The sequence below is a fragment of the Agelaius phoeniceus genome, chromosome 1 (assembly GCF_051311805.1).
Source record: "Agelaius phoeniceus isolate bAgePho1 chromosome 1, bAgePho1.hap1, whole genome shotgun sequence".
Classification (NCBI taxonomy): Eukaryota; Metazoa; Chordata; class Aves; order Passeriformes; family Icteridae; genus Agelaius; species Agelaius phoeniceus.
The window spans coordinates 38621385-38646620 of NC_135265.1; the positions used below are offsets into that span (position 1 = coordinate 38621385).

At 36.2% G+C, this 25236-nt stretch overlaps 1 protein-coding gene across 3 annotated transcripts in view; it reads right to left on the reverse strand.

Annotated features, from left to right (window-relative positions):
• ZNF385D (zinc finger protein 385D) overlaps window positions 1–25236 on the reverse strand; it is a 417452-nt gene that overhangs the window by 316253 nt on the left and 75963 nt on the right. For all 3 annotated transcript variants that reach the window (XM_077176659.1, XM_054637725.2, XM_077176652.1), the window contains exon 2: window positions 16090–16368. In XM_077176659.1, coding sequence (XP_077032774.1) covers window positions 16090–16368 — 279 coding nt within the window. The remainder of the gene's footprint in view (window positions 1–16089; window positions 16369–25236) is intronic.

A 25236-nucleotide genomic window follows, 5' to 3' on the forward strand; every position in this document is an offset into this window, starting at 1 on the left:
TTCATTGTTTCCTTTCACTGTACTCCTTGATCTGAGCTCTTTAATCTGAACTGAAAGAGGTAAGCAGCATCTCACAAGATGTGACCCTAAATGTTTTCCAAATCTCCATCTATCCAGGAGTTTGCTCGTGATATGAATGCTGATTTGAGTTAGACTTTTCCAGCACTAGGAAAGAGGGTCGAACCAAATTTGGCAATAATTTTAGTAAGCATTACAGTTTAATTAGCCTGTTTATTTTCACTTATAGCTCCACATGAGACCAAAGCACACAATTAAGAAAGATATATAAAAATCTTCTACCAAATGATTCATCATCACTCTCTAATGAGAATATTTTCAAAGGTAACTTTTCAAAAGTTAAGCACATTTACCAGAAAATAATGACCACTCCTCCAAATCTTTAAACTAATAATACTGAAAATATATCTAATATTATAAGCAGGAAAGAAGAAATGCATCTAGCTATTGTTGACAAGAAGCTATTTAATTTTCTTTGATAAAATAGCATGTTTATTATAATATCAACACCACAACAAAGCTGGTTTAGCAAAGAACAGTCAGAAAATACATTGCACAGAAAGGGGAAGGATTTGTACTCAGAAGAAAGGCTCACAGAATGAAGACAGAGATGAGAAATAATGAAGAGGATGCTGGAGAGGAAAATCGGATGGGAAGAAAACAACAGAAGAACAAAAAACATTGTTGAAAGGATTTATGTTCAAGGGTAATACGACACATTTTTCTGGATATATCTCAGCATAGTTTTCAAATTTGGGCTAATTTACATAGGCTGGAAATGCAGAATTAAAGGTCTCCTCAGCACATTTTCTTTCAATCTTCCTCCATAAGTACTTTGCCTCCCTAGGTGCTCTGAATAAAACTGAAACGAATTCTTTGATGTGCAGGAGAGAAAATGCCAAAAGGTCAAGAGGCAGCTTCATTGTAACTACTTCAAAGAACACTATGTTTCTGTGTTTTCTTTTACAACATAATATTAATTTAATACTACATTTCTCTTCCTGAAATGGGCCATTCAGCATAGTGACTGCAAAGTATCCACTGAGTAATGGGAAAATGTGCTACTCTGAATTCCTGTATATTTACTAAACAATGTGAAACCATGATTATTTACATTCAAGCTTCTGGACTACAAATTCTGTAAGGAACATGAAAAAAAGGTGCTGAGAGTGTTTGACAAAAATCCAGGATATATTTCAAATCCTCACACCCTATTCAGCAGATAAATTCAACTATGTTCCATTATAAGCCTGAAAATCTGATACACTGGCCTTCTCCGTAAAGCCAGAATAAATAAATCCTTTATTGTGGATATTTCCTGCCCTTCCTTTGCCCCCAAATAATTGCTTTCTTAAATGCTCTCTTCACCAAAAATAAATAGAGACACAGCTTAAGCTGAAATAGAAGCCGAACGTGGCCTGAATCTCTTTTTTTCTCCCCCTCAGCTCATCCAGAGATCCTGTGGTAGAGCCCATTAGCAGTGCATGAAAGCAGATAGCTCAAAGCCCACACAGTTATTCCTGGATTTAAATACAGATTGGAAATGAATGTCCTGTGGATAAATGTCTGTGAAAAACACAGAGGAGAATAAGTGTTTGGGAGATTAAGAGATTTACTGTAACCTCTGTGAAAGCTGAACATTTAAAGGGCAGGAATTCTTCATTTTTCAATCAGCAGATTTAAAGGGGCAGAGATTTATAAATTATCTCAGCAACTAATTAAAACCCTGTGTCTGTGTGCACATATGAGTGCATATACATACTTTTATAAATCAGCAGATATATATTACTGACAGATTATGGGACTATTCTGGTCAGCAACATTAATATAAGTATTAACTTTTTAATTTGTTTAAATGGCACTTTGGCTAGTTCATAATATCATTTCAGTTGGTAAAAACCTTTAAGATCCTTGAGTCCAACCATTCTCTGTAATTGATCAAGATCTCTGCCCGAATTGAAGGCAAATAATTTCTTATTTCTAGAACAATACATCCTCAGTAAAAAACAAACAAACAAACAAACAAACAAACAAAACCAACTACAACTTGGTTTTACAATTCTCCCCTCTTTATGCTTGCTGGATCATTTTTATTACCTATTACTCAATGGGAAGCCTAAATGTAGACATGCTGAGGAACTGCTATGACAAACCTGACAGATATTACTGCTATTTTCTTGCCCTATTCTTCCCTTTAAAGCAGAAAAATTGAAAGAACACAGAAGTTCAAGTGCCCAAATAACAAAGATTTGCTTCACAGCAAAGTTTAAATATAATAAGTCACATGCCTGAAAATCCTGCTCTCCAAATAAGATGAGGCCATGCACGGACAACAGCATATACTGAACGATTAATCCTGGTCATGCTTTGCTGTTTCTGAAATTATGGACATTCAGCAACTGTAATACACAAACAAACCCCTGAAGTGGAAATGTGACTGCTGAATATTGCTCACTCTCCTATTTTGCTTGAGTGCTATGCATCAGAAAGGGTATCCAGATCTAGGAGACTCTCAACATTCCCTATGACCAGAGTCACCAGCTTGCCTACCCTTCATCTGTCCCTGTCCTACATTGCTCCCTTTCAAACTGTAGCCAAGGGCAATATTCTCATAAATATCTTTGATACAGCAAATCCCCAAGGATTCTAGCAGTGAGATTCATGTAAAAAATAAACACAATCACATTCTTATGCATCTGATCTCACCTCCCAAAGGCATTTAAAAAATCACAGATCAAGGCCCCAAGCATTTACTCAGAAAAAAACCCTTCCAGAATTTTCCAGCAACAGCTTCAAACACCAGTGCACTGCCAGGTAAATTAAATACCCACCAGGGCTTTTTTCACTAATTGCAAAAAGCCAAGGATGTTGGAATCTACCATACCTGTGGGAATATTAGGTCTTGTATATTAAAAACTGCTGAACAATAAAAACTTGTTACTTTGATCTCCACAAAGAAGAAAAAGAATAAAAAAATGCGGTAAACTTTTGAGCAATTCTATAAACATCATGAAACTATAGCTGCCAACACTTTCAGTATTCATTCTAGGAGTTTGTAATGAAGCTGAAAGGGAGCTTCTGAGGGAATTACTTCTTTGCAATTTAATTTGATAGAAAGTTATGTCTGAATGCCAAGGTTTATCAACAAAGAAAAGCAAAGAGGAAAAATGGCTGCATATTATCAGGTGAATTTAGAAAAAAAAAAAAAAACCTCAAAGCAATAAACCTTAATTTTAATTTTTGATGCTGGAGTTATTTTGTGCTATTCATAGTATTATTCTAGGGTCTTTACATTCCTTCTGCCTTAAACAGTGATAAGGGTAACAGAATCCCATCCCAAGGACTGCCAACACAGCAAATATAATATTACCATATGGTATTAAAAAATTCCATACACATCAGGATCTAATTAAACTAGTGATAGAAGAACAACTTATGATACTGCAACACACGAAATATGCTATGGGTCTTTTTATGAGCTAAGAGATTTTTTCCTCTAGTAAATTATAAAGAGTAAGATATGTTTCTATAAGAAAAATTCCAAGGCTCACCCAAGGCTTTCTGTGCAAGGAGACCTGGATTCCCTAGAGGAAATATGTGATTCATTGCTCAATACTTAAGTGCTAAAAATATATATAAAATAAATTGGGATAAATCTTTCTTGTGCTGAGTCAGGTGTGAAGGTTGGTTTTGCATTGTGTTGTCTGGCTCCTATATATATGGGGTAAAAAATACAATGCAGAAGTGTCTTTTCTTAAAATATAGTTCCAGTCACTAAGAATTCTTTTTAACTTGTGTAGCATGGAAGCATTATTTTCATAGTCTGGATTTAAAAAAACAAAGCAGAAAATTAAGCTATCATTAAATCCAGAAAGTTCAGAAATGCCACAGTTGAACTTTGAAGTCTTTAACCTGCTCAAAATCAAGCAGTCCTCAGATAAGCGTTTCACTGAAGATTTCCTCAGATAAAGACAATGAATTCTTTTCCTGGGGCTCCTTGAAAAAGAAAGAAGAAGAAAGGAGAGAGTAGCTGATCTGGGGAGGGTATTGGGTTTGTGCATATGTTTTTTGCTTTGTCAGCTTGCAATGAAAGTACATTCCAACTTCTGCTGGGTAATTTGCACCAACCTGCCGGTGTCTGGCAGAAGGAGCCCACCATCTGAGTAGGAAAAGTATGCACCAGGCACTCAAATTAATGTGACATATGAATTCTATGGAAATTTATGCTAATTTCCTTAATGGCTTCAAGATGGTCAGAAAGCAAAATATATTCTATGTTTTGTCAGCTTTTCAATTACTTCAGCATGCAAGACAAACAGTTCCCTCCCCTGTTCGGTAGGCATACCCACAGTTGTTCATTTACTCATTGCAAAAATTTCCTCTGTTAGTTAATCCTATCCTATAAAAATGAATTTTCATTACTAATTTTCTCATCAAATCAGGAAAAAAGCACTGACCAACCCCATTTAAATCCTACTGTCCCCTCATTAGCCATTCTCCTCGTGTCGCCGCATTGATTCCATTTCATTCTACATAAATGTAAGTTTGTTCAGGGGCTCATGCCACTGTTCACAGGGTGTTGTGAAGGGCATTTCACTACCAAAGAGAGCAGTTCTCCACAGGAGCCAAGGCCTTCTAAAGTTTTCTGTGAGATTAAACAGTATGAGCTGAACCTCACACATTGTTACAGCAAAATGGTCTAGTAGGAAGCTGCTGTTGGCCAGATTAGTGCCCTCACTAAGGGTAATATGCTGTCCTTCCCAGAGGGCTTCTTTGGGTCACAGTGGGTGTTTTTCACCCTTGCACAATATCAAGAGAAAAGGAGACTTAGGCTCATTTTTACACAAAATAAACAAACTGAGCACATTTCAAAATCCTGCTGTGCTTTGTGTATGTATTTCTGTCTGCATTGATTTCCAGAACGTTGCGAAATGCTTTATTATCAAAGGAATACAAAGGATGAAGCAGATATCATTTGTTTTCATCCTCTCCTTGTATTTCTGAAGAAACTGTTCTATTAACTCACCAGCTCTGCCATTTTGTGTTTGCACATGCTGCTTCAGCCAGCACATTTGAACATAACATCTATAGCAGGTGAACTGTGGAGCATGGAGAGTTCTGTCAGAACACATTAACCAGAAACCCTCTGGATATCCACTAACAGTAAGTCAGGGTGACAAGTCTCTTTCTCGGTAACTTTGGGGATCAGAAAAGGTTGAATACTCAAGCTTTCTGTGATGACACTTCATAAAATATCCACAGTTAGTGAGCAAAAGAAGAAAGCAATATTATGAAGATCATTCTACAAAGAAATTAAGAAAGAGTGACTACAGTAAGGAATACAAGTTTTTACTACAGTATAACAGGGATACCCTAATAGCACTGCACAGTAACTATGCTACTCCATTTTCTATGAGAAAAAAAAAATCATGCATATAGATCTGATGTTTCATTAACCCTACAATAACTAACATAATTCTAGAGATCTGTCAGAAGTAATAATGCCTAATCTTGATAATTGATGATTTATATCAGCTGTATCATAATATGAATACTAATGTGCGAGGAGCTTTCTTGACTTTACTGAATAGAAGAATATAAACACTTAAGAAAGGAAAAACCTTACATCACTGTGAAAGAGCAAGTTTTCTGGACTATAAAATTTGCATGTGAATAAAAATAATAAAAACTGAGTTAGAAGAAATGTAACACATCTTTCTGGACAATTTGAAAAATTTTATTCCTGCTGAATTTATCTGAAATCATCATGAATATCATTTCCCATTTGACAAAATAAACACATACTATTTGGAAAATTCCTTTAAATAATAAATTACTGCAACACTTCAGAAAAAAATCAATAATAATAAAAAAAAGATCATGCAAAACAACCAAACAAAAAAAAACCACCAGTGACTACACTTTTCAAAGATTAAAAACTAACAGCTGACTACCATACAGGTCTCTGAGCTAATCAGCAGATGGTGCACAAATGCATTCCCTATAAAGCACAGCACTGGAATTTTCTGCCAAAGTAGCCAAGAGCTAAAAAATTCCCATGTAGACTAAGAATAAAGTGGGCTTTGTGGATGTACATGTGTGTGTATGAATAGATAATCACTGTATTCAGAAGCACACATATTCAAAATTAGTCAGAGCCTCTAGTACTCTCATTGATCTGCTCAATGGGTTTTATAGGATGGGCTGTATGCAATATCAAAGGAAAAAGAAAAAAAGCAGATTATTTCCCTTACAGCAAATTTTGCAGGTATATAACAAATTAAACTAACCTAGACTACAAAATTTAGCCTGTACCAAGAGGAAAAATAAATTTATAATATACATACAGCCCCACAAAGAAAAAATTAAGAGTCAACCTGTTGAAATAAACTCTTCTGGCTCACAAAGAAACTAAAGCATTGGTAAAACTAAAATGTTTCTTTCTTGAATAGTGCTGAAACTTCTATGCCAGCTATAAGCTAATTTAGTTGCTCTTTCTTTAGCTGTAACATTATTTGTTTCTACAATCTTTTAATTTGGAGTGCTCCTAAGAACAGAGAGGCTTGCCACTGTTTTTGAAAGAATTTTTTACACAGTAAAAAGTTTTTAAATGACAACACTGCAATTCTGAATAATATATATTTCTTAAAGCCTGACAGTTCCAGGATCTTTTCTTTGGCTTTCTCAAGCATATTTCATTTGGTTTTGACAAGGGTCGCTGGCATGAAAAGAGTCAGTGATAAAATAAAATACAATACAGTGAATTACTGTGGCAGTGCTTTTTTCTTTAAAATTTCAGGATTTTAAAACATTAGGAATACTCCTTTACTGATGTGCAAATACAAAACCATGTTTCCATTAACATATGAAAATTAGTTTTCAACTAAGAATAATTTAATTTCATTATGAGCTGTGATTGGTCAGAAAATAAAACACCACATAAAACCAATAAACAAATTCGATATCAATTACTGGATAGTTTTTCTAAGGAGCTTTTGATCACTCCATTGTTTACATGACAGAGTCTACTGTTGAAATCCTCAATGGTTTAGGTTAAAAGCTAATTTATTTTAAGAAAAAGAAAGTTTGAAAGGTTATTAATATTGGCCTGCTATGAAGATCACATCTGTCTTAAAACATCATTGAACAAGATGGTATCTGATATTCTTTCCCACATCCTGCAGCATTTATTCTTCCTTCTGACACCACTAATGACAGAAATAAAGGCCTAAAAACAAGATACATGTATGCTAGCAGCTTTGTTCCTAGATTTTCTCTTTTAGAGGACAAGAATTTTACTTTTATATCTCTAACTAGACACACTGCAACATGGATCAACAGCAGTTCTGAGTATATGCTACAGGCAATTTGATGTAAAAAATAAAGGTAGTAAAAAAGGCTTCAACAGCTCATTTTACGTCTCAGAGCCTTTCCCAGAATACAGAATTTACTGTATTTGTTTTGCTTCTGCCAAATACCATCAGCACCCTGACATTCTGAGTGGAATTTTCTTGGTTACTTTTTCTTTTTTAAACACACAGCTATGAAGAAAAATCTAAGCTTTTGGCTATATATATATCTTGGTCCTGGCTGATGTAAATCAAGCAAGTAGGCCTCTAAACCTTTAAAACTGAAGTTTTCCCAGTATTTTCTACAGAACCTTAAAAAAAATCAGGTGGGAAGGTGTCTCTGGAATTTACTTAACCTCTTACCCAAAGCAGAAATAATTTCAAGGTTAGATCTAGTTGAATTCTAAAAGTCTCCAGAGAATAATTTCCACATCCTCTTTGGTCAACTTATTCCTGTGCTTACCCACTTTTACACTGAAGTTCTGAATGCTTGTATCCATATATCTAACCAGAACTTTCCTTGCTGCAATTTCTGATGCTCCCCTCTTGCCCTTTCAAATACATCCATCTTCTCCCTAAAAACCCCTCAAGGAAGTTGAAGACTGCAGAAGTATCCTCCAGGAGCCCTTCTTACAGGAAATAAAACCAGCCTTGTCAAACTCTCTTTGTGAGTCACCTGCCCAGGTAACCTGACCAGCCTGGTGATGCTCTTCCACACCCACTGCCTTACCATGATGTCTCTCTTGCAGCACTGGGGGCCCAAAACTGGGCATGGTACTGTCCCAGTGTGTAGTTCATGAATCCTGTTCAACTTTCTGTCCACAAGGATATCCAACTCTTTTTTTTTTTTTTCCACAGAACTGCTATAGCAAACGTAGGGGAAAATAGAGCTGAATCAGAACTATGGTCATGTAATCATTGGTTTTCATCAGTTTGATGACCAAATTAAAAAAATAAAATAAATAAATAAATAAGATAGTTTTTTACTTTTTTTTTTAAACATGCCATATTAATAACTTTAAAATAAGGTGCAAATCAAAACAATATCCTACAAATAAACCTAGGACATAATTCCTGAATAGAGTGAGGAATTTGCCTCCTTCTGTTGAAATCAACAGGTTTTGGAGATAATTTCACTTGCACTGGTCTTAAATCTCTGATCTTGAGATATATTTCCCCTACTGAGAAATTTGTCAGAGGATAAGAAGTTAACTAAAGATTTCAGCAGCATGACTATCAGGATGACAGTGAATGTTGATTCAGAAAAAAAAAAAAGCCATGAAGAAGTAAAAGTCAGCAGTAGTGAAATTTGTCTCACACAGGATAATTGTGGGGTTTTTCTCTTCTATTCAGATGTAGCTCAAAAATTCTGCATGAATTCTGTGATATCCTAAAAAATTTTAAAAATTAATGCTACTTGAGACATAAAAAATTATTATTTTATATCTTCATTGAAGAGTACAGATCTATATTTGAAGTCAGAAAAAACAACTGAATATGGGAAAAGCTAGCTCTAAGGAAATTAATACCAGGAAATGTTGATAAACTTTGTGCGTTGTCATGACACGTAGAAGATCTGTTGCCTACCAGATGCCAGTGCAGGGGAAAAAAAACCCACCATATTTAAAGAAGACAAGTTACTGAGAAGGTCTGGATGGAAGCCATGGTCATCATAATCTATATTGGACGTAGTGATATAAGCAGAACTAAATGGAGAGCCTGCAAAACAGGTTTCAACAGTTTGTTATCTGTATGTACAAGATCAAATGCCAGCGTTCTCAGAAATGAGAATGGTGCCACACTCAGGGAGAAGCAAAGAATGGCAGACCAACACCTCACTCATATTCAGAAACAACACAGATGGACATACACTGCTCTCAGAGTAGCTGAGCTTTAAGCAGCTAATTTAGCATTAATTATCAATATTCCTGCTAGAGGTAAAACACAAAGACATCACTTGCCTATAACAGTATTATCTTTCAAGTGGAGAGAAAAACTGGTTCAGATAAATAGGTTGCATGGCAGGTCCTAGCCTCAAAAAAAACCACAAAAATAGGGAAAAAAAGTAATTAGAAAGAGGCTACATTGATGCAAAGTAGAAGTTCAAAAAGAAGGATGTCCCATTTTTTTCAAGTCTATTTTAAACACAAATTTGAGGACATAATGGGTACTTACTTTTCAATATGATAGAAAAAGTTGCACACCTAGGAGCAACATAAAGGCCTGAAAACATCAGGTGATAAATGTCTAAAAAGGACAAGCAAACTGTGACAGAACAATATTTGGAATATGCAGAGAAGTGAGTATGGAATATTAAATGTAGCAAGCAGGCAAACAGTGGATGAAGATTTTCACCCCTCTAGCCTGCACATAACAGCAGCGTTTGTGTGCTGTTGAGGACACCTCTAAGTACTCCATCCTCCATGTGTTCACACAGCTCTCAAAAATGCTCTCCAGGTGTGCTAAAAGGCAGCAAAGAAGGACCCACTTCTACACTTGTTTCAGCTGTTGAACTTCTCTTGGGCAAACTTCCATGTCCTTTGGACGAAGGCAATTTGCTAAGCATCTTGCTTTAAGATGGTAAAAAGGAGGGCACTCTATACAGCAGGGGCTGTTAAAAGAGAATCTGTGCAGCCTTACACTCAGGTAGAAAACTGAATTCTTTGTAACTTTTTGTATCTGCAGTTAGAGGCTCCTTTACACTTTGGGCAGATGCTCTTTGTGGTTGAGATTCTCCACACACCTTAGACATTTGATTGATAATAAGCTGCTACGGCACGTTTTATTCATTTGTCACTTAAGACAGTCAAAAAGAAAGGAATTTCCTAGCTGAGACCAGAACTATACTTCAACAAAAAACATAAGCACATCCTGAAGTGCACTTGATGAGCAATAAGGAACTTCAAAAGTACATTAAGTATATTTAGACATAAATTTCTACTTATCCCCCAACTCCATGAAAAATTATCCATGATTAAAAATCACAGTTATACAAGCTTCCATACTTTATTTTAAAATGTTGTTGTCCTATTCAATGGATGAATTGCCAGATACGCCACATGAAAAATTATTTAACTCCTGTGGATTTTCCCCTCAAATCCAAAAGAATGTTCTGGGAATTGCTAAAATATATTTTATCTCTGTGACTGCATGATGTTATTGAAGTTATTCCAGGTGCACTCAATAAACATTCCCCACAGCCTTCCTACAACTTGTTACAGTGTCAACTTTACCTGTGACTGATCTGTATTAAAATTTAGCAATGTCCACTTGCATTTATTTATAATAGCAGATAGCTAACTACAGCAAGTCCACATGGATATTTGCACACATGTTAAGAGTTTGTCCACATTTACCATCCATTCATCCTTTTCATATACTCACAAAGGCAAGTAGATCCTATGATACTTATTAGAGGAAATATCAACACCATGCATGAGACTAGTGTGAGCTGGCTCTTAAGATTCTTTCATTCACCTTGTGATAAAACTTTTTGGTGAACTATGAAGTCCTATATGATGATATTACATTTCTGAATAAAATAAAAAAGCTTCTGCAAATACAAGTGGTGGTTTAAAAGCATTGCTTGCAAAAGTGCTCTTGAAATCAGAAACTGTTAACAGTTCACTAACTGAAATAGGAATATGAGGAAAACAGACAATTGCTTTGAAATAAGGAGGAAGATTTACATTTGGAAGCAATGGAAGTGACAACACACTGCCCTTAGCCAGCCCTCCTTGTCCAGAAATCTCCAGCTTTGACATTTGGGAGATATTACATTACCCAGAAGGAACCTGCTGTGATGCTTTACAAGATACTGGCATGTATGACCCACAAACTAGAAGCTTAAAACCAGAGGAAAATTTGATTTACTGTTAACTGGCCAAGAAGCTCTGAATCATAATAGGACATTAAAAAAAAAAAAGTTTGCTAGATATGTGATGTGACTTCCAGGGACATCTCAAGCTGATCTGACAATTCTTACTTGCCAGAAAATTAATGGAAAATCACCTATTCTGAAGGAAAATATACTTTGCCTGAGGACAACTTCTTTTCTCCAATGTCCCATCCAATCCTATTCCTCTGAAAGGAGGGCTAACACAATGAAAAGAGAAGATGACACCACTTCCCTGAAAGCCCTAACTTAGTGGTTCACCACCTAAAAGTAAGAATGTGTCTACCCCAAAGATATCAGCTTTCATGATCACAAAACATGACAGCAGAGGAGTAAAATGCAGCGGCAGCATGGAGACAGAAAATAAACAGCAGCATAAAAGCGCAAGGAAAGAAACTCTGCAAGCAGTTTGGATAAATCACCTGGATTTCCTACCTGCAGATTAGTAAAAAGTAAGGATTTAGATGCAAAAAAGAACTTGTAAAAGATTAAACATTTTCTCTGACCAGTGTGAAAAAAATGTTTAGTGTAGATTTAAGGAAACTGCCATTTCAAACATTGTTGTTGGAAACTACATTCAACTACTGAGTGAGGTTGAAAAAAGAATAAAATGTGGGAAATATACATTCCTTTTTAGTGCATATTTCATAATACTCATTACCATAACAATAAAATCGTTATTCATTCTAAAGTAATGTTAAGTATTGAATTAAGGGATTTTCTTTTAGAAATTAGTAAGGGGGAAATTTCTGATACTTTTTGCTCTCTTTTTCCATGTACTCGGTGTCCTTGTTGGCTTTACAACAAAATTTTGCTTTAATGAAATTTTTAGTGAAAAAAGAGTTGTAGTTAAAGTTTAACAGAGAGTAAATAAAACATGCTAAATTGGATAGACTTTGGCCTGGGTTATGAATTTAGAGAGCTAGATCAATAAACCACCACCAAATGCTTCACAGCCTTCTATGTTTCAAAAGAATAATGGTTCAGAAATCAGTTTTTTCAGAAATCAGTTTGGAAAGCATAAAGATTTCTATTAATTTTGTGACTTTGCTCACCTCCTTCATTATTTTCCTGCTTGTTCTCTAATGTATTGTAAAAAGTATTGCAGAGGAAAGCATTTTAGCTTTTGTCCTAACCATGGCTCATTTACTCACGATGATTCAGCAATTTACACAAAAAAATGCACAGAAGAAATTCTGGTTTACATAAAATTTTAGAAACATCAGCTTTCTCACTGGTGCTGCTACATGTTTGCATCCACAGTTATTTTTCCATTCTGCCAGTGAGTTTTGTGAGCTTTGCTCCTGCTGGTTAGAATAAACAATTTCCCACAAGAGGTCACCTCTTCCCACAGTGTCCAGGCAGGTTTTATGAGAAGTGGTGCAATGTCAGCAGACCAGACAGGAACTGCATCTTGCTCTCCTTTTAATCCCAAAACATACTCAAAATCTCCACTGACTTTCTTGTCACCTTTCCACTGCACGCATGAGCGTAGAAAAGCAAAAAAAATCACCAGTAAGAAGAATATTTTCTACGGTGTAATGAGTAAAGTGTGAGAAGTCTTTTTAAGAGACATTAAAGGCAATTGTTTGGAGGAAGGTACACAAAAAACTGTGTTGCTCCCAAGCATGTTTCAGTAACAGAAGTGCTGATGTCTCACTATATCCTGTTAAGTCATCACAAATCACTGTACCAAATAATGACACAAGAAACATTGGGTTCACATCCTTTTTGTGGCTGCAGTGTGCTGTTCTGTAGTTGCTCTCCCCCAGGAAGGAACCACAGGGGTATGGTACAGTAAAGCTGCCAAACAGACACATAAGCAACTAACAAAACTTTTCAGAGTAGATCTGGTTATTCAAATACAGTCCAGACAGCAACGGAGCAGCAAAGAAACACTGCTTTTAACCCCACAATGCACATTATTTACTGATTATAGATTTGCAGATATTAACAGACTTTGTGCATAAGCAACTTACCTGATGAAATTAGGCAGAGATATTCAAGTAAAGTAAATGTTCTGCAATTCAAGTCCAACAAACAAAAGCTCCTTCACACAGCTGGAAGTTGATGACTGTAGCATGACAACTCTAATTACACAGTCAAATGCTAATACAGCTGAACCCTACCTCTGTTCAGCAGTCCATTGCAAATTATTTTGGAACAAGACATGGGCTTTTGTTTCACATGAATCAATCCTCCCTTTCTATGATCCCCTCGTGATACAGAACACACAAACCTATCCTGCTTCATGGGAATAATTTGGAGATGAAACAAAATGGGAAATCACAACTCCAATATGTTTCCCAACCTTTCCATGTATGTTAGTTCCAAGAGAGCATCCAGCAGTGCAAAGGCATATACACCAGAGTTTGTGAAACACTGTATTTAGAAATTAAGTTTCCTTGTGCATAGTACAGATACTTCATTCATATGTAGAGACATACTGAGTAACTATAATGACAAAACCGTAGAAGACAATGCATAAAGCAATGTAAATTTACATACTTTTAATTTACAGCAGAATCTAGTCTCCAAAATTATGATGTCACTAATGTGGACATCAACCACAACAGCTGTCTTTTGTGACAATTGGACTTGCACATAAGAAATGCCATTCTCTTAAATAAAGTATCCTTCTGACATACATTGAGAAAACAAAGTGCATGTGTAAGAGTTAGATCAATGACCTTCAAAAAGCATCATTTGCATGTGCATGATAAATTGCAATGCTCAAGTCGTAATTTGTTTAGTCATGGTCATATGTCACTTGGGCTTGCTAGGGTCTCATCAACAAAGCAATCATTTGTCAGAAAAATGTGGCCCATATTTCAGAAATACAAGTTATGACAAAACATATAATGGTAAAAGGACTCTCATGCTCTGATTTATACTCGTCTCAAAAAAGGCATCTCAGAGAGTTTCTCTATTCAAAGTGAAAGGAGGATGGTTACTGAAATATTCAGTTCTTATTCAGTTCTAACTTCTAGCAAGAAATATTTTATACTGGTCTTTCTAATTTACAACACTCAGTTGAAGAGAACTGAACATGGTGACATGAAAAATCCTTTCCTTATACTCTACCCTACATTATTTTCTCATTGGAGTGCTACATTTGACGATATTCAAAGATCTGCCAGATTTGAAAATCCTTAAGTTTCACATAAACTCACAAAATAATTGCACTTTGAAATAAAGAGCTAGATAGTCAATCAGCTATTTTCTGGCTACAAATTGATGCAGCTACATACAACATTGAATATTCCTAAGGAGGAAGTAAGAAATATGCTGCTATACTGCTAGTTTGAGCCTCTCCAGAATATCAATGTTGAACCATGATTGAAGCTCTTTGATACTAATTTCAGCATTGCTTAATTGCTAATTCTTTCATTATCATGGATTAAAGTGGAAAAATGAACTGCAGAAAAAAATCTTTCTATCATTAGCAAAATTGTTGTGCTAATAATAACAATAACAATTCCTCCTTAACCAAAGATAGTAATAAATTAGACTGTGTTTATTTGGTTTAATAGAGAATGCATTTGTGGATAACCACATTGCACCTTTAATCAATTAGGAAATCAATCCTTCTTTATGCATTTCCACAGCTCCTACTAATAGTAGTAGCATTTTTTTCTAAGCCTGAACTCCGAACATCGTCAAATGTTGCAGTCCCACTGGCCACTTAAAGACAAACTTAACTGTATTGCTGAATATTATGGGAGTGTTATTTGTTTTATTGTTGTGTTTTACAGAAATGTGCAACACCTCATACACAGAAAAGCACTCTCATCCAACATACTTAGGCAAAATATCAATGTTATTCCCCACTCTTAGTGTGGGAACAAAGCAGAGACTATTAAAATAATAATATGAAGTTCTATCTAAGGATTGTTGTTTTGCATATCCTTCTGCAGGTGGGGCAGGAAGCAACCCAAGGTATAAAATAGTAAGCAACATGTGTGATATTGAGAAAGAAAGTCTGAAAGTCCTAAGTACAACATATTAAGACAATTATTTTCTGACATGGTACACAGAAGCAGATACAAGAATGCAGTACAACCCTATACATGGTGCAGCAAAGTTGAGTACTACCTGTTGTTAAATTGAAAAAATTGCAACATGGTAATTTGTTTTTTCTTATCAGGGACCATCATTTGCTTCCATTATCTAATCTGCCTTAGTACAAAAAGCCACATGTGTTTTTCCTTGGGGATCACAATTCACTGTGATGATTGAAGAGTATGTCACCTACTATGAAATGCTTTCCTCAAAGCTGTCAATGAAATGATCAAAGTCAAAATAAGTTTTGTTCTATCTCTGTTTCAATTCAGCCATGATCTTGAAACAAGCTTGTATTAGCTGTGGGTTGAACCCAGAATAAGCAAGTTAAAGGAGTTTGGGAATGTAATTCTGTGTAATGTACTTGTTTAAATTTATTTCACAACCCCCTTACATTCATTAAAAGCAAGCACGCCCATAACAAGGATAACCTTTCTAGTAGACTGTGAAATATGAAGTATCACTGATTATGCTGAAAACCATCAAAATGTAAATGAAATGAGAAAGAATCTGAATCAACATCATTATGTAAACAAAATATAAACTGAAAACTCTTGTAATAACACAGATGGTATATGTTAAGCTATTTGCCAGATGCTAGGGATGACCTCCAGCACTCTGAAGTCACCAAAAGCCTTTGCTTTAACTTCAAAGTATTTGTTGTCTGAATAAAACAAAGTTTATATTCATATATATCAACATAGTGCACATTGCTGCAATTCTCAGATCAAAACATGGCAAAGATCTATATATTATAATGCTTACCATTATCACTTTTGAGATTTCCATTGCTGAGCTGTTTCAACCTCTTCTGGTGGGATTTGCCGTTGTAGTGGATTTGTGCCTGAGCAGCAGAGTTTAGCTGAATGTTACAGACATTACACAAAGTGAAATTGGTGTGTTTCTTTTCTCTCTCCTTCTTTTCTTCAGTGCCATCAGCTGCTAATTCTTTCTCACCTTCCCGGTCTGGGAGAGATGTGAAATCTGAATTGTATGACTGGTTATCAACTGGTAAGTCAGGACTCCAGGGCTTCTTCATATTTTCTGAGAAGAAAAAAACACATGAGAGAAAACTGATGAGAACACAAAATAATATAGAAAAGATAGCAACATCTGCAAACCACTAAAAGGCAGAAAATAAGTTTTTGCATTTTATGTTTTGACATTATATTTCCACTCATATATTTTGCTTTCTGCTCAACTTTTTCAGTTCTCCTATGTAACTTGACAAACTTCCCAGCCAAATGAAGCCAAAGCTGAGCTACCATTAGATATGGATGTGGCACCTCCTGTGATAACTGATCTAAGAAAGGGTAAAAACACTGCAGGAGGTGAGAAAAAAATGTGAGACAAAACAACCCTTCAGTCAATGCAAGAAAAGAGGGAGAAGGTATAATTAACAGAAGAACCTCCCTCCCCTTATAAATTAGTTCAATAAGTTTAAATGGACAGACCTCACCCTTGAGTTTATTAAATATTTAGCAGCCCCAGTCATCCTCTCCCCACTTCCTGTGATTGCTTTCAAGCCCACGTCTAATAACTTCACAACTTTCTCAGAACACTTCAAAGACAAATAAACATGTTATTAGTTTCTTTTTTTAACCACCCAGGATTATAATTGAAGGATAGTTAGCTTAGATTCAGCTAATACCAGACAGCAACAACTGCAGAAATGAGAAGATAATCCCATCTGCAGAACTTCAAGTGAAACCAGTCTAACTGTGAGCTTCCGTGATTAAAAGCGAGCAGAAGTGGCACAGGTAAAGACATGCTCTGAGCACTGCAAACCTAATTTACTATTCAAGGAATGCAAAATGTTATACCAACTTAGCATTTTGATGAGACCTTTATGTACCATATAAATCTTTAAAGTGCTTGTTCACCCAGAGTTAGTGAATAAATGAAGGTCTAGACAAAGAATCTAATCTATACTTTGAGTGACAAAATTACTGCAGCCTTAAATACGATGATGCTATTTGGTCTCTAATTGACAAATCAATCAACCTAGAGACAAAAAAAGATTATTGCAGCTACACAAGAAAATGGATCTTTAATGCCAGATCCAGAAGAGTTTCAGTGTCTAAAACAAGCCTCCAGATTTGGGTCTGATTACAACAAAATGCTGCAAATCATTCTTCAGATAGCTTCAAATGACTTAAATTTCATCAGCTCAAGTTTTTTGACAGATCTCACAAGGATTTAAAGACAATAATTGCCTTCAAATAAAATCACAAAGACAAATTTATCTAAAGAAGAAAATCTAAAATCTATCAATATTCAAATCAGTTTCAATCTCAGTTTTCAGATGTGCTTGATATCTAATTAGCATTGTGTTCTATGCTAACCAAACCCCATTTCATTTAAGAAAGTACAGACTCTAGTCTGAGAGGACCTTTGCACTTGCTGTAGATTTAAACCTCCCTCAACTAGATCTGTCAGTATTATTTCAGCTTCTGTGTAGTCAGCTCTTATCTAGGATCATAGGTGTTGAAGGCAAGAGATGAGAAAGCAGGCTAAACAATTCATTCCAAAGCAAAAGACACTGTGAGACTGTAGAAGCTTAGAAGAAAACCTGATGGTTTCCAATAGCTGACCTATAGCAAATTTCTCCTAATGGAGGGAGGAGGTTTCTCCTGAGGAAGAAGTATATATCTATCAACCTCTCAGCCCTTCTGGAGTTTGTTCACTCCTAAGATTCATCTGTCTAAAATATTTTTAAATTAGTAAATTCAGTCTTTAATGAAAGCAATATAAGGATTAAAACGTTATCAGAATAGAACAAGTTTTACCAATTTGGTCTAGATGCCAGTAACAGTTCAGTAATCCCATTTTATATATATGTTGTACATTTATATATATATATATATATATATATAAAAATCTATTGCATTGAAAGCATTCCCCACTAGAGAGCAGTGTGAATTTAAAATTACAAGAACAATATATCTCCAGACCTATAGTACTAGCCATATAGGCATAAGATTACTATTAAAAAAACCAGATTTTTCAACCAAGATGTACACCTTTGTAAGCAAATATAATCTAGTAAATTAAACATTGTATGCTATGTGTATGCATGTCTCATTCCCTTTGAAACATTTACACACATAAGCTGGCAGCCTAATAAAATGTATTAGCATGTCATTACATCCTTGTAATATTCCTGTCAAAACAGTCTAATCCATTAAAGTCTTATTTTTGACATATAGAATCTGTCTTGCATTACAATTTCATTCCAGAAAACAAAATTACAAAATGCACACTCAATAATGGCACAATAAAATAATAAGGGATATTCCACCTTGGAAATAAGTGATTTGTACATCTACCATGTGCTTTCCTTAGAAAAGCATGTAACATCATTAGAGCTGCAATACATTTTTGTGTATGTCCCTGTCACTCTCAAATTTGGAGGAAGAGGGTAATTTATAACTGGAGTTTAGGTAACAACTAAGAAAACAGAAGTTTCAGAAATATATATTACACTACAGTACATCACCATTTTCTCTACAGATACACAGTGATTTCTGAATATATAATGACACTGCTAAAGGAATAAAGTGACACGTTGCAAACCTTTACACCTGTAAAGCTGGTATTACATGGCAGTACTCAAAACACTCCATTTAAGAAAAAATTGAAAATGTGAATAATTTTTTTTTAAAAAAACAGAAACAGTTTCTGATTAAAACATTCTGAGTCATTCTTATTCAATATTTCTTAAGGAACAAGTAAATAAAGATAGGAAGTGATGAAGAAGAGGGAGATTTATGACTGCAATATGCTGATGTACTTTTAAAATACAATTTATCACTCCAAATAGTATTTTTAAATAAACAGGGGAAAGAAATCATTTTCTTAAAATCTTGTAAAGATCCACCAATGTTTAAACCAACACAGATGCAGTCTAACTCATGAAAGCAACAGGCCTTCAGCTCATGCATGCATCATTATATACTTCCATTTTCTGGAGTAAAAACATTTAGGCAGCAATTTTGTTTGGCAAGGAAAAGAATGCTTATTTCATGCTATTGGAAAATTACACAGAACATGGTTAAAAAAAGCTTAACTTTAAAAGCAATTTTTAATTTTTGTCAGTGTCTTATTGGCTTGATAATATGTGGATAAGCTTTTAATGAGAACCCTCTTTCACTGTCATCATATTATTATGATGTTATTATTAGAGTTCATGTCAACTGTACTGGTTACATATCTTTTAAAGTCATCAGTTTTGCAGAGAACTATTTTTTCCCCATAAAAGAAAGCCAACTTCTCAATTTTAGGGGCCCTAATGAAGCCTGCAGAGCACTAGAAATGAGTGAACTAGGCATACAAGATCCCAAAATTTCATGCCAATTTAAATAGCACTCTGGATAAATGCTTACATTTATTTACCCTGGGGCTCTGAACTCAATTTTGGCTCAATGATGCTTACCAGTAAAATGAACTTTGCACGACATTATAGCTTTGTGAAGTAGAAAACTGTCCCATATGGAAAACCAGCACAACTACAATTTGTGGTGTTTGCTGCCTTAGATCACATAGCTACTTCCTGGGAATTTCTCTTCTAAAATGTGCTTGAAAGTAGGAGATTAGAAATCGCATCCTTCCCTGAGACAATCCTTACCTTTTTAGCTGCAAGCCAACGGCCTACTTTCTAGTCAAGAAAATTGAAAGGAAATATTACTCATTTGTACTACAATTGTTCTCTTTCCAGACCACCTTATCAGCATAGAACTGTATCAATGACTGTGACTTGGGCTCTGTGTACATAATACTTAATGTTGGGTACATTCAAGAGGCCAACAGAGCACAGGAATCCCAGAGACCACTGTGTACCTAAGTCTGTTGTATTTAATGCAGACCTCCTGCCATTGATGAATGATCTAGGTCAGCCTGGAGAAGAGAAGGCTTCAGGGTGACCTTAGAAAAACCTTCCAGTACCTGAAGGGGCTTACAAGAAGGCTGAAGAGGAACTTTTCACAAGAGCCTGTAGTGATAGGGGGAATGGCCTCAGGGTGAAGGAGGATGTGTTTAGATTAGGTATTAGGGAGAAAAATACCTCATTTTAAGTGTGGTGAGGCACTGGAACAGGTTACCCAGAGAAGTGGACTCTCCATCCTTGAACAGGTTCAAGTTCAAGTTGGATGGAGCTTTGTAAAATTTGGCCTAGGAAGATTGCCTTCCTCTGGCAGGATACCTGGAACTAGGTGATTTTTAAGGTCCCTTCCAACTCAAACCATCCCATGATTCTACACATGTTAAGGCATATCTCCTTGTCTACTTCCCAACAGGTTGCTACAACAAACACATTCCTGTAATAGCTGAAGGATAGAAAAGATGGACAGGGCATTAAGGACAAAGTCCACTAATATTGTAATTTCTAATATTTCTTTTCAAAACTGTGAAAGACATTCAAGTAGCAATCATCAAAGATGCAGATGTTTGCATCACAGTTACTCATTCCCAGACTCTATTCCTAGACATTTTAAATTTCACCAAGAAGGTCTATGCAGAGTCCTCTCACTATGAAGCAGACTAAAGCATAAACTCTGGTATTTTGTGGTCAGAAAAATATATTCCTATTCATTTGCAGATGTCTATGCTGTAGATCTCAAATTAGATGGGATGAATTTTGCTCTGCCTGTGCTAATGTCTCTCCAAACATTAAAAAGACTGAACTTTTGCAGGTAATAATAATAGTACTCATTTTCTGAGATATCAACAGATAAAAACAAATATTGAGAGATACCATCTGCTTTCAAGAAACTGTTGTTAATGCAATGTTTAAAAAAGAAAAGAGCAAAGGAAAAAGAAAATAGAAAAGGAAAAAAAAAGAGAGAGATTGATCTCTTATCAATATCTTCATCTTGTCAGTTTTCACATATTTGGGGGATATTACTGGCATGCTACACCCTCTAGGAAAAACTGCAATCTTCTCATCTTTTCAAACTTCATAAATATGTTGTTCTATCATTCAGGTGATAGGACATCACCAGTTGACATAAGTCACTGTAGCACAGTGACTTTTCCATTAAGCTTTTAAGAATCTTCTTCACACTGTGAGTGAAACTACGTGCCAGGACCCTTCCCAAAACTGGTATCTCCATGCTAAAATTTTCCTATTTATGTTATGCTCCTTGAAGCCTCTTGCTGCATGGGGTATTTGTGATGCCTTTACTAAAAAGCCATGAGTGCTAACTTGCCTTTGCAACCTTTAATTGAGCTCACTGAATAAAATGGTAGCCCTCTAGAAAAGTATTCCTGGGAGAAGCCTAAAATCATCATACTGCTATCTATTTTAAACATGGACAGTGGGGGCAGGGTAGCCTGGGGGAAGGATCAGGCATACAAAAAAAATATATCCTTGGCTTCTTCCACCCCCCATTATCACTGGATGATCCCAACACTGCAGCTTTCCGGTTTTGGTCGTGGCTGCACCTGCTCCTGGTTTAGAGCCCAGAGCGATTGAGGTCATGAAGGGCCCATTCTGCTCATCGCGGCTGCGGCAGAACAAGCACACAACAACAAGGACTGAGCAGCAAAGCGGTGACAGGACACTCACGGTGAAAGCTCTGCATCTGTGGAACACAGATCCCACCCAAATGACCTCAGCAACCTTCAGGATATGCTGCAGGACTCATCAGTTTTCGATGGATGGATGGATGGATGGATGGATGGATGGATGGATGGATGGATGGATGGATGGATGGATGGATAGATGGATGGATGGATGAATGATCGCCATTTCAGTGGAAGAGCTGCTGTGGAATGGGAAGCTACTGGGTTCTGAAATGCTTTTTAGAAATCAATCAATTTTTCAGGGTCTCCTTCTTTCTGAGCCTTTTTGATTAAATTTATATACCAAATAGCACATAATACAATAAAATTTGATGTGAAAATCTGGAAAATATGTGCATTAAGTAATTTTACACTGTAGGAAGGCTTTTCTACTATGCGTTTTAGTAGCAAGAATAATCATTTGTTTCTAGAAATTGAGGAAGATTTTGTCAGGTCATACACCCAAGAGCTAAATTAATAGCCAGTGACAAAACTGTGGATAAAACTCAGTATCTCTTCTTGCCGTGTGCCTAATACAGCTCAGATCAAATCACATTTAAAGTCTATATTTACCATATTTTCTCTTTAAAAATTCCACACAAAATAGAGTAAAAGAGGCATCTTAGCAGGGGGGACAAGAAAAGTCAGGGAGGGAAACATCCTTTTTTCTTGTTTATTGTTTCTCTGCATCCTACCACCTCCAACCAGTCTGATCACTGCTGCTAGCTGCTACACCACTTCAATCATCCATGGGAATAATAAGAAGCTCATAATCATCATCATCTCAGGTGTTTTTGTGAAGTCTAAGAGGAAAATAATCTCTAAAGCAAAACTGCATCAAGCAAAAGAAATAAAGGCACGTTTTCCACATGTGCTGAGGGGGAATGAGGTAAAATGAGATTGACATTATTATTGGGGTTGGAGGGCTTTATGATTTTATGTCTCTGTCCCAGGACTCTTCCCAAGAAATGCTTCTCTGCAAACTGAACCCTATAAGAATAGATACTTATCCATTTGAAGCAGGCTCATTGTATATTTGTATACCTTAAGCAATAGCACAGAATATAAAAGCCTGGGCTTTTGTTTTGCTTTGCCGGGAGAGCACTCAAATCTTTCAGGAGAGGCTGCATTTCAATAGTGCAGCAAATGAACAAACCCCAGCCTAGCTCCCATCACAGCCACATGCACCAAGAGATCCTAAAGGAACTTACAGATGGACTAAGCAGAAAAAGTTCATCGTTTCTTGGTTCAGCAGTTCCCTCATGCCAGAAGCAGCTAACAGACATCTCATAGTCTGAAAATATACTGCAGTCAGTTTTTTAATTGAGTTCTATAAAAAGAGCTAAGCACTAATCAACACCATATGTTATTCAATTAGCTAGTAATACATATCTATTTCTCAAGCCTGTGCTAACATAATGGAGCACTTTGGGTGGTTTGGAACTATTTAAAGGCTAAGTAATTAATTTGCAAACATCAGCTTCTAAAATCTGAGTAGCACTACAGTGATGACTTACAAGCCATGAAAACTCCCTCATTTGCTTTCTATTCAATCTGTTTTCAGAAACAGTCCTCGTGAAAACAAAGATTTCTGCATAAAATAGGGCCAGAAAAAGACACAGGTTCAGTTATGGGTGTGTTACCCAGGTCCAGAGGGATGTTCTTCCCATGCAGGTGAAGGGAGCAGCTCCTGTTTCATCACTTCCCTCTCCACCAGCAGTATATCTTGGTACAGACCTTGTACCTGAGGCAGTAATTAGCATGACAAATGGTAGAGCTAGCAAAGCTGTGCAGGCTCTGCCTACCAAGAAAATTTGTTGCTGTCAAGCAACATGAAGTGCATTATTTTATTCCATATTCTTGATTTTCACATACGAAATTGTGCTCACAGCCTCAAAACTCAAAACTCCTGTCAATGGTAGTCAGAGTTGTCCGAGCTCAAACAAAAGGGACAGAAACACCCAACTGCAATTCTGGCTGCCTCTGCTGGACAAAGCCTCGGTTTTAGCAATATTTTTGAGAAGGTAGGCAATCAGAACAGGTTTTAAAGGGAAAGGAAAAATAGAATTGGGAATTATAATAATAGAATCTTTTAGGTTGATACAGACCTTTAAGATCTTCGAGTCCAGCTGTTAACCCAGCACTGCCAAGTCCACCACTAAACCGTGTTCCCAAGAGGCACATCCACATGCCTGTTAAATACTCCCCTAGGAATGGTAACTCTATCAGTTTCCTAGACAGTGTGTATAACTGCTTGATAACACTTTTGTTGAAAAAATTTTTCCAAATATCCAGTCTACACCTCTGCTAACACAACTTGAGGACATTGCCTATCACTTCTTACCAGGGAGAAGAGACTGACCCCCACCTGTCCATACCTTCCTGTCAGGTATCTGCAAAGAATGATAGGGTCCTGAGCCTCCTTTTCTCTGGACTAAAAAAATCCCAGCTCTCTCAGCTGCTCCTCATCAGATCTGTGCTCCAGACCCTTCACCAGCTTTATTGCCATTCTCTGGAGACATTCCAGCAACTCAATGTCCCTCTTGTAGGGAGGGGCCCAAAACTGAACTCAGGATTTGAGGCGTGGCCTCACCAGCGCCCAGTACAGGGGGACAAACACTGCCCTGGTCCTGCTGGCTACAATACTGCTGATACAAGAATATAAGAATATTACTTTTGATTTCATAAATAAAAATCACTTCTTTTTTTTTTTTTTTTTACAGACTCTCTGGACCAACTCCCATATGTGAAATCAGCCTACAACCTGTCATTCAGATATCCTATAAGGGCCATTTTCCACTTCAAATATCTTCAGTTTTCCCAGTACCTAAATATCCAATCAAAACTTTATCTCAGCAGAAAGCAAGAGCATGAACAGCTGTTTGGGCATAACGAGCAACTCATTTTTGCAGACGAGAAAGTTCCATTTTTAACACTCCAATACAATCACTACCACTGTATCCAAGTAGGCAATTTTTAAAATTAAGTTTCAGTTACTGTTTGTGACAAGTTTGCTGATAGGTTATATCTTTGGATACACAGGCACCTTTTTTTCCCCTTTTGTGATTAAGTATTTCAGAAATAAGTATTTTGGCAATATGCTGATGAAAATACATCTACAAAATGAAACAAGAAGAGAATTAAAAAGGCAAGCCACATGAATAAGCTCTGTGGGAATTCTGTTTAAAAAAATAAACAACCACCACTTTCCACAAAGAAACCCAAACACTGCAGAATAACGAATCATAATTTTTAGAAAGACAGTTCAACCCCTAAACTCTTTGTTATGCACAAAAAAGGCAGCCATTAGACATGAAATGAAATAAAATAAACTGACAATAAATGTAGTAA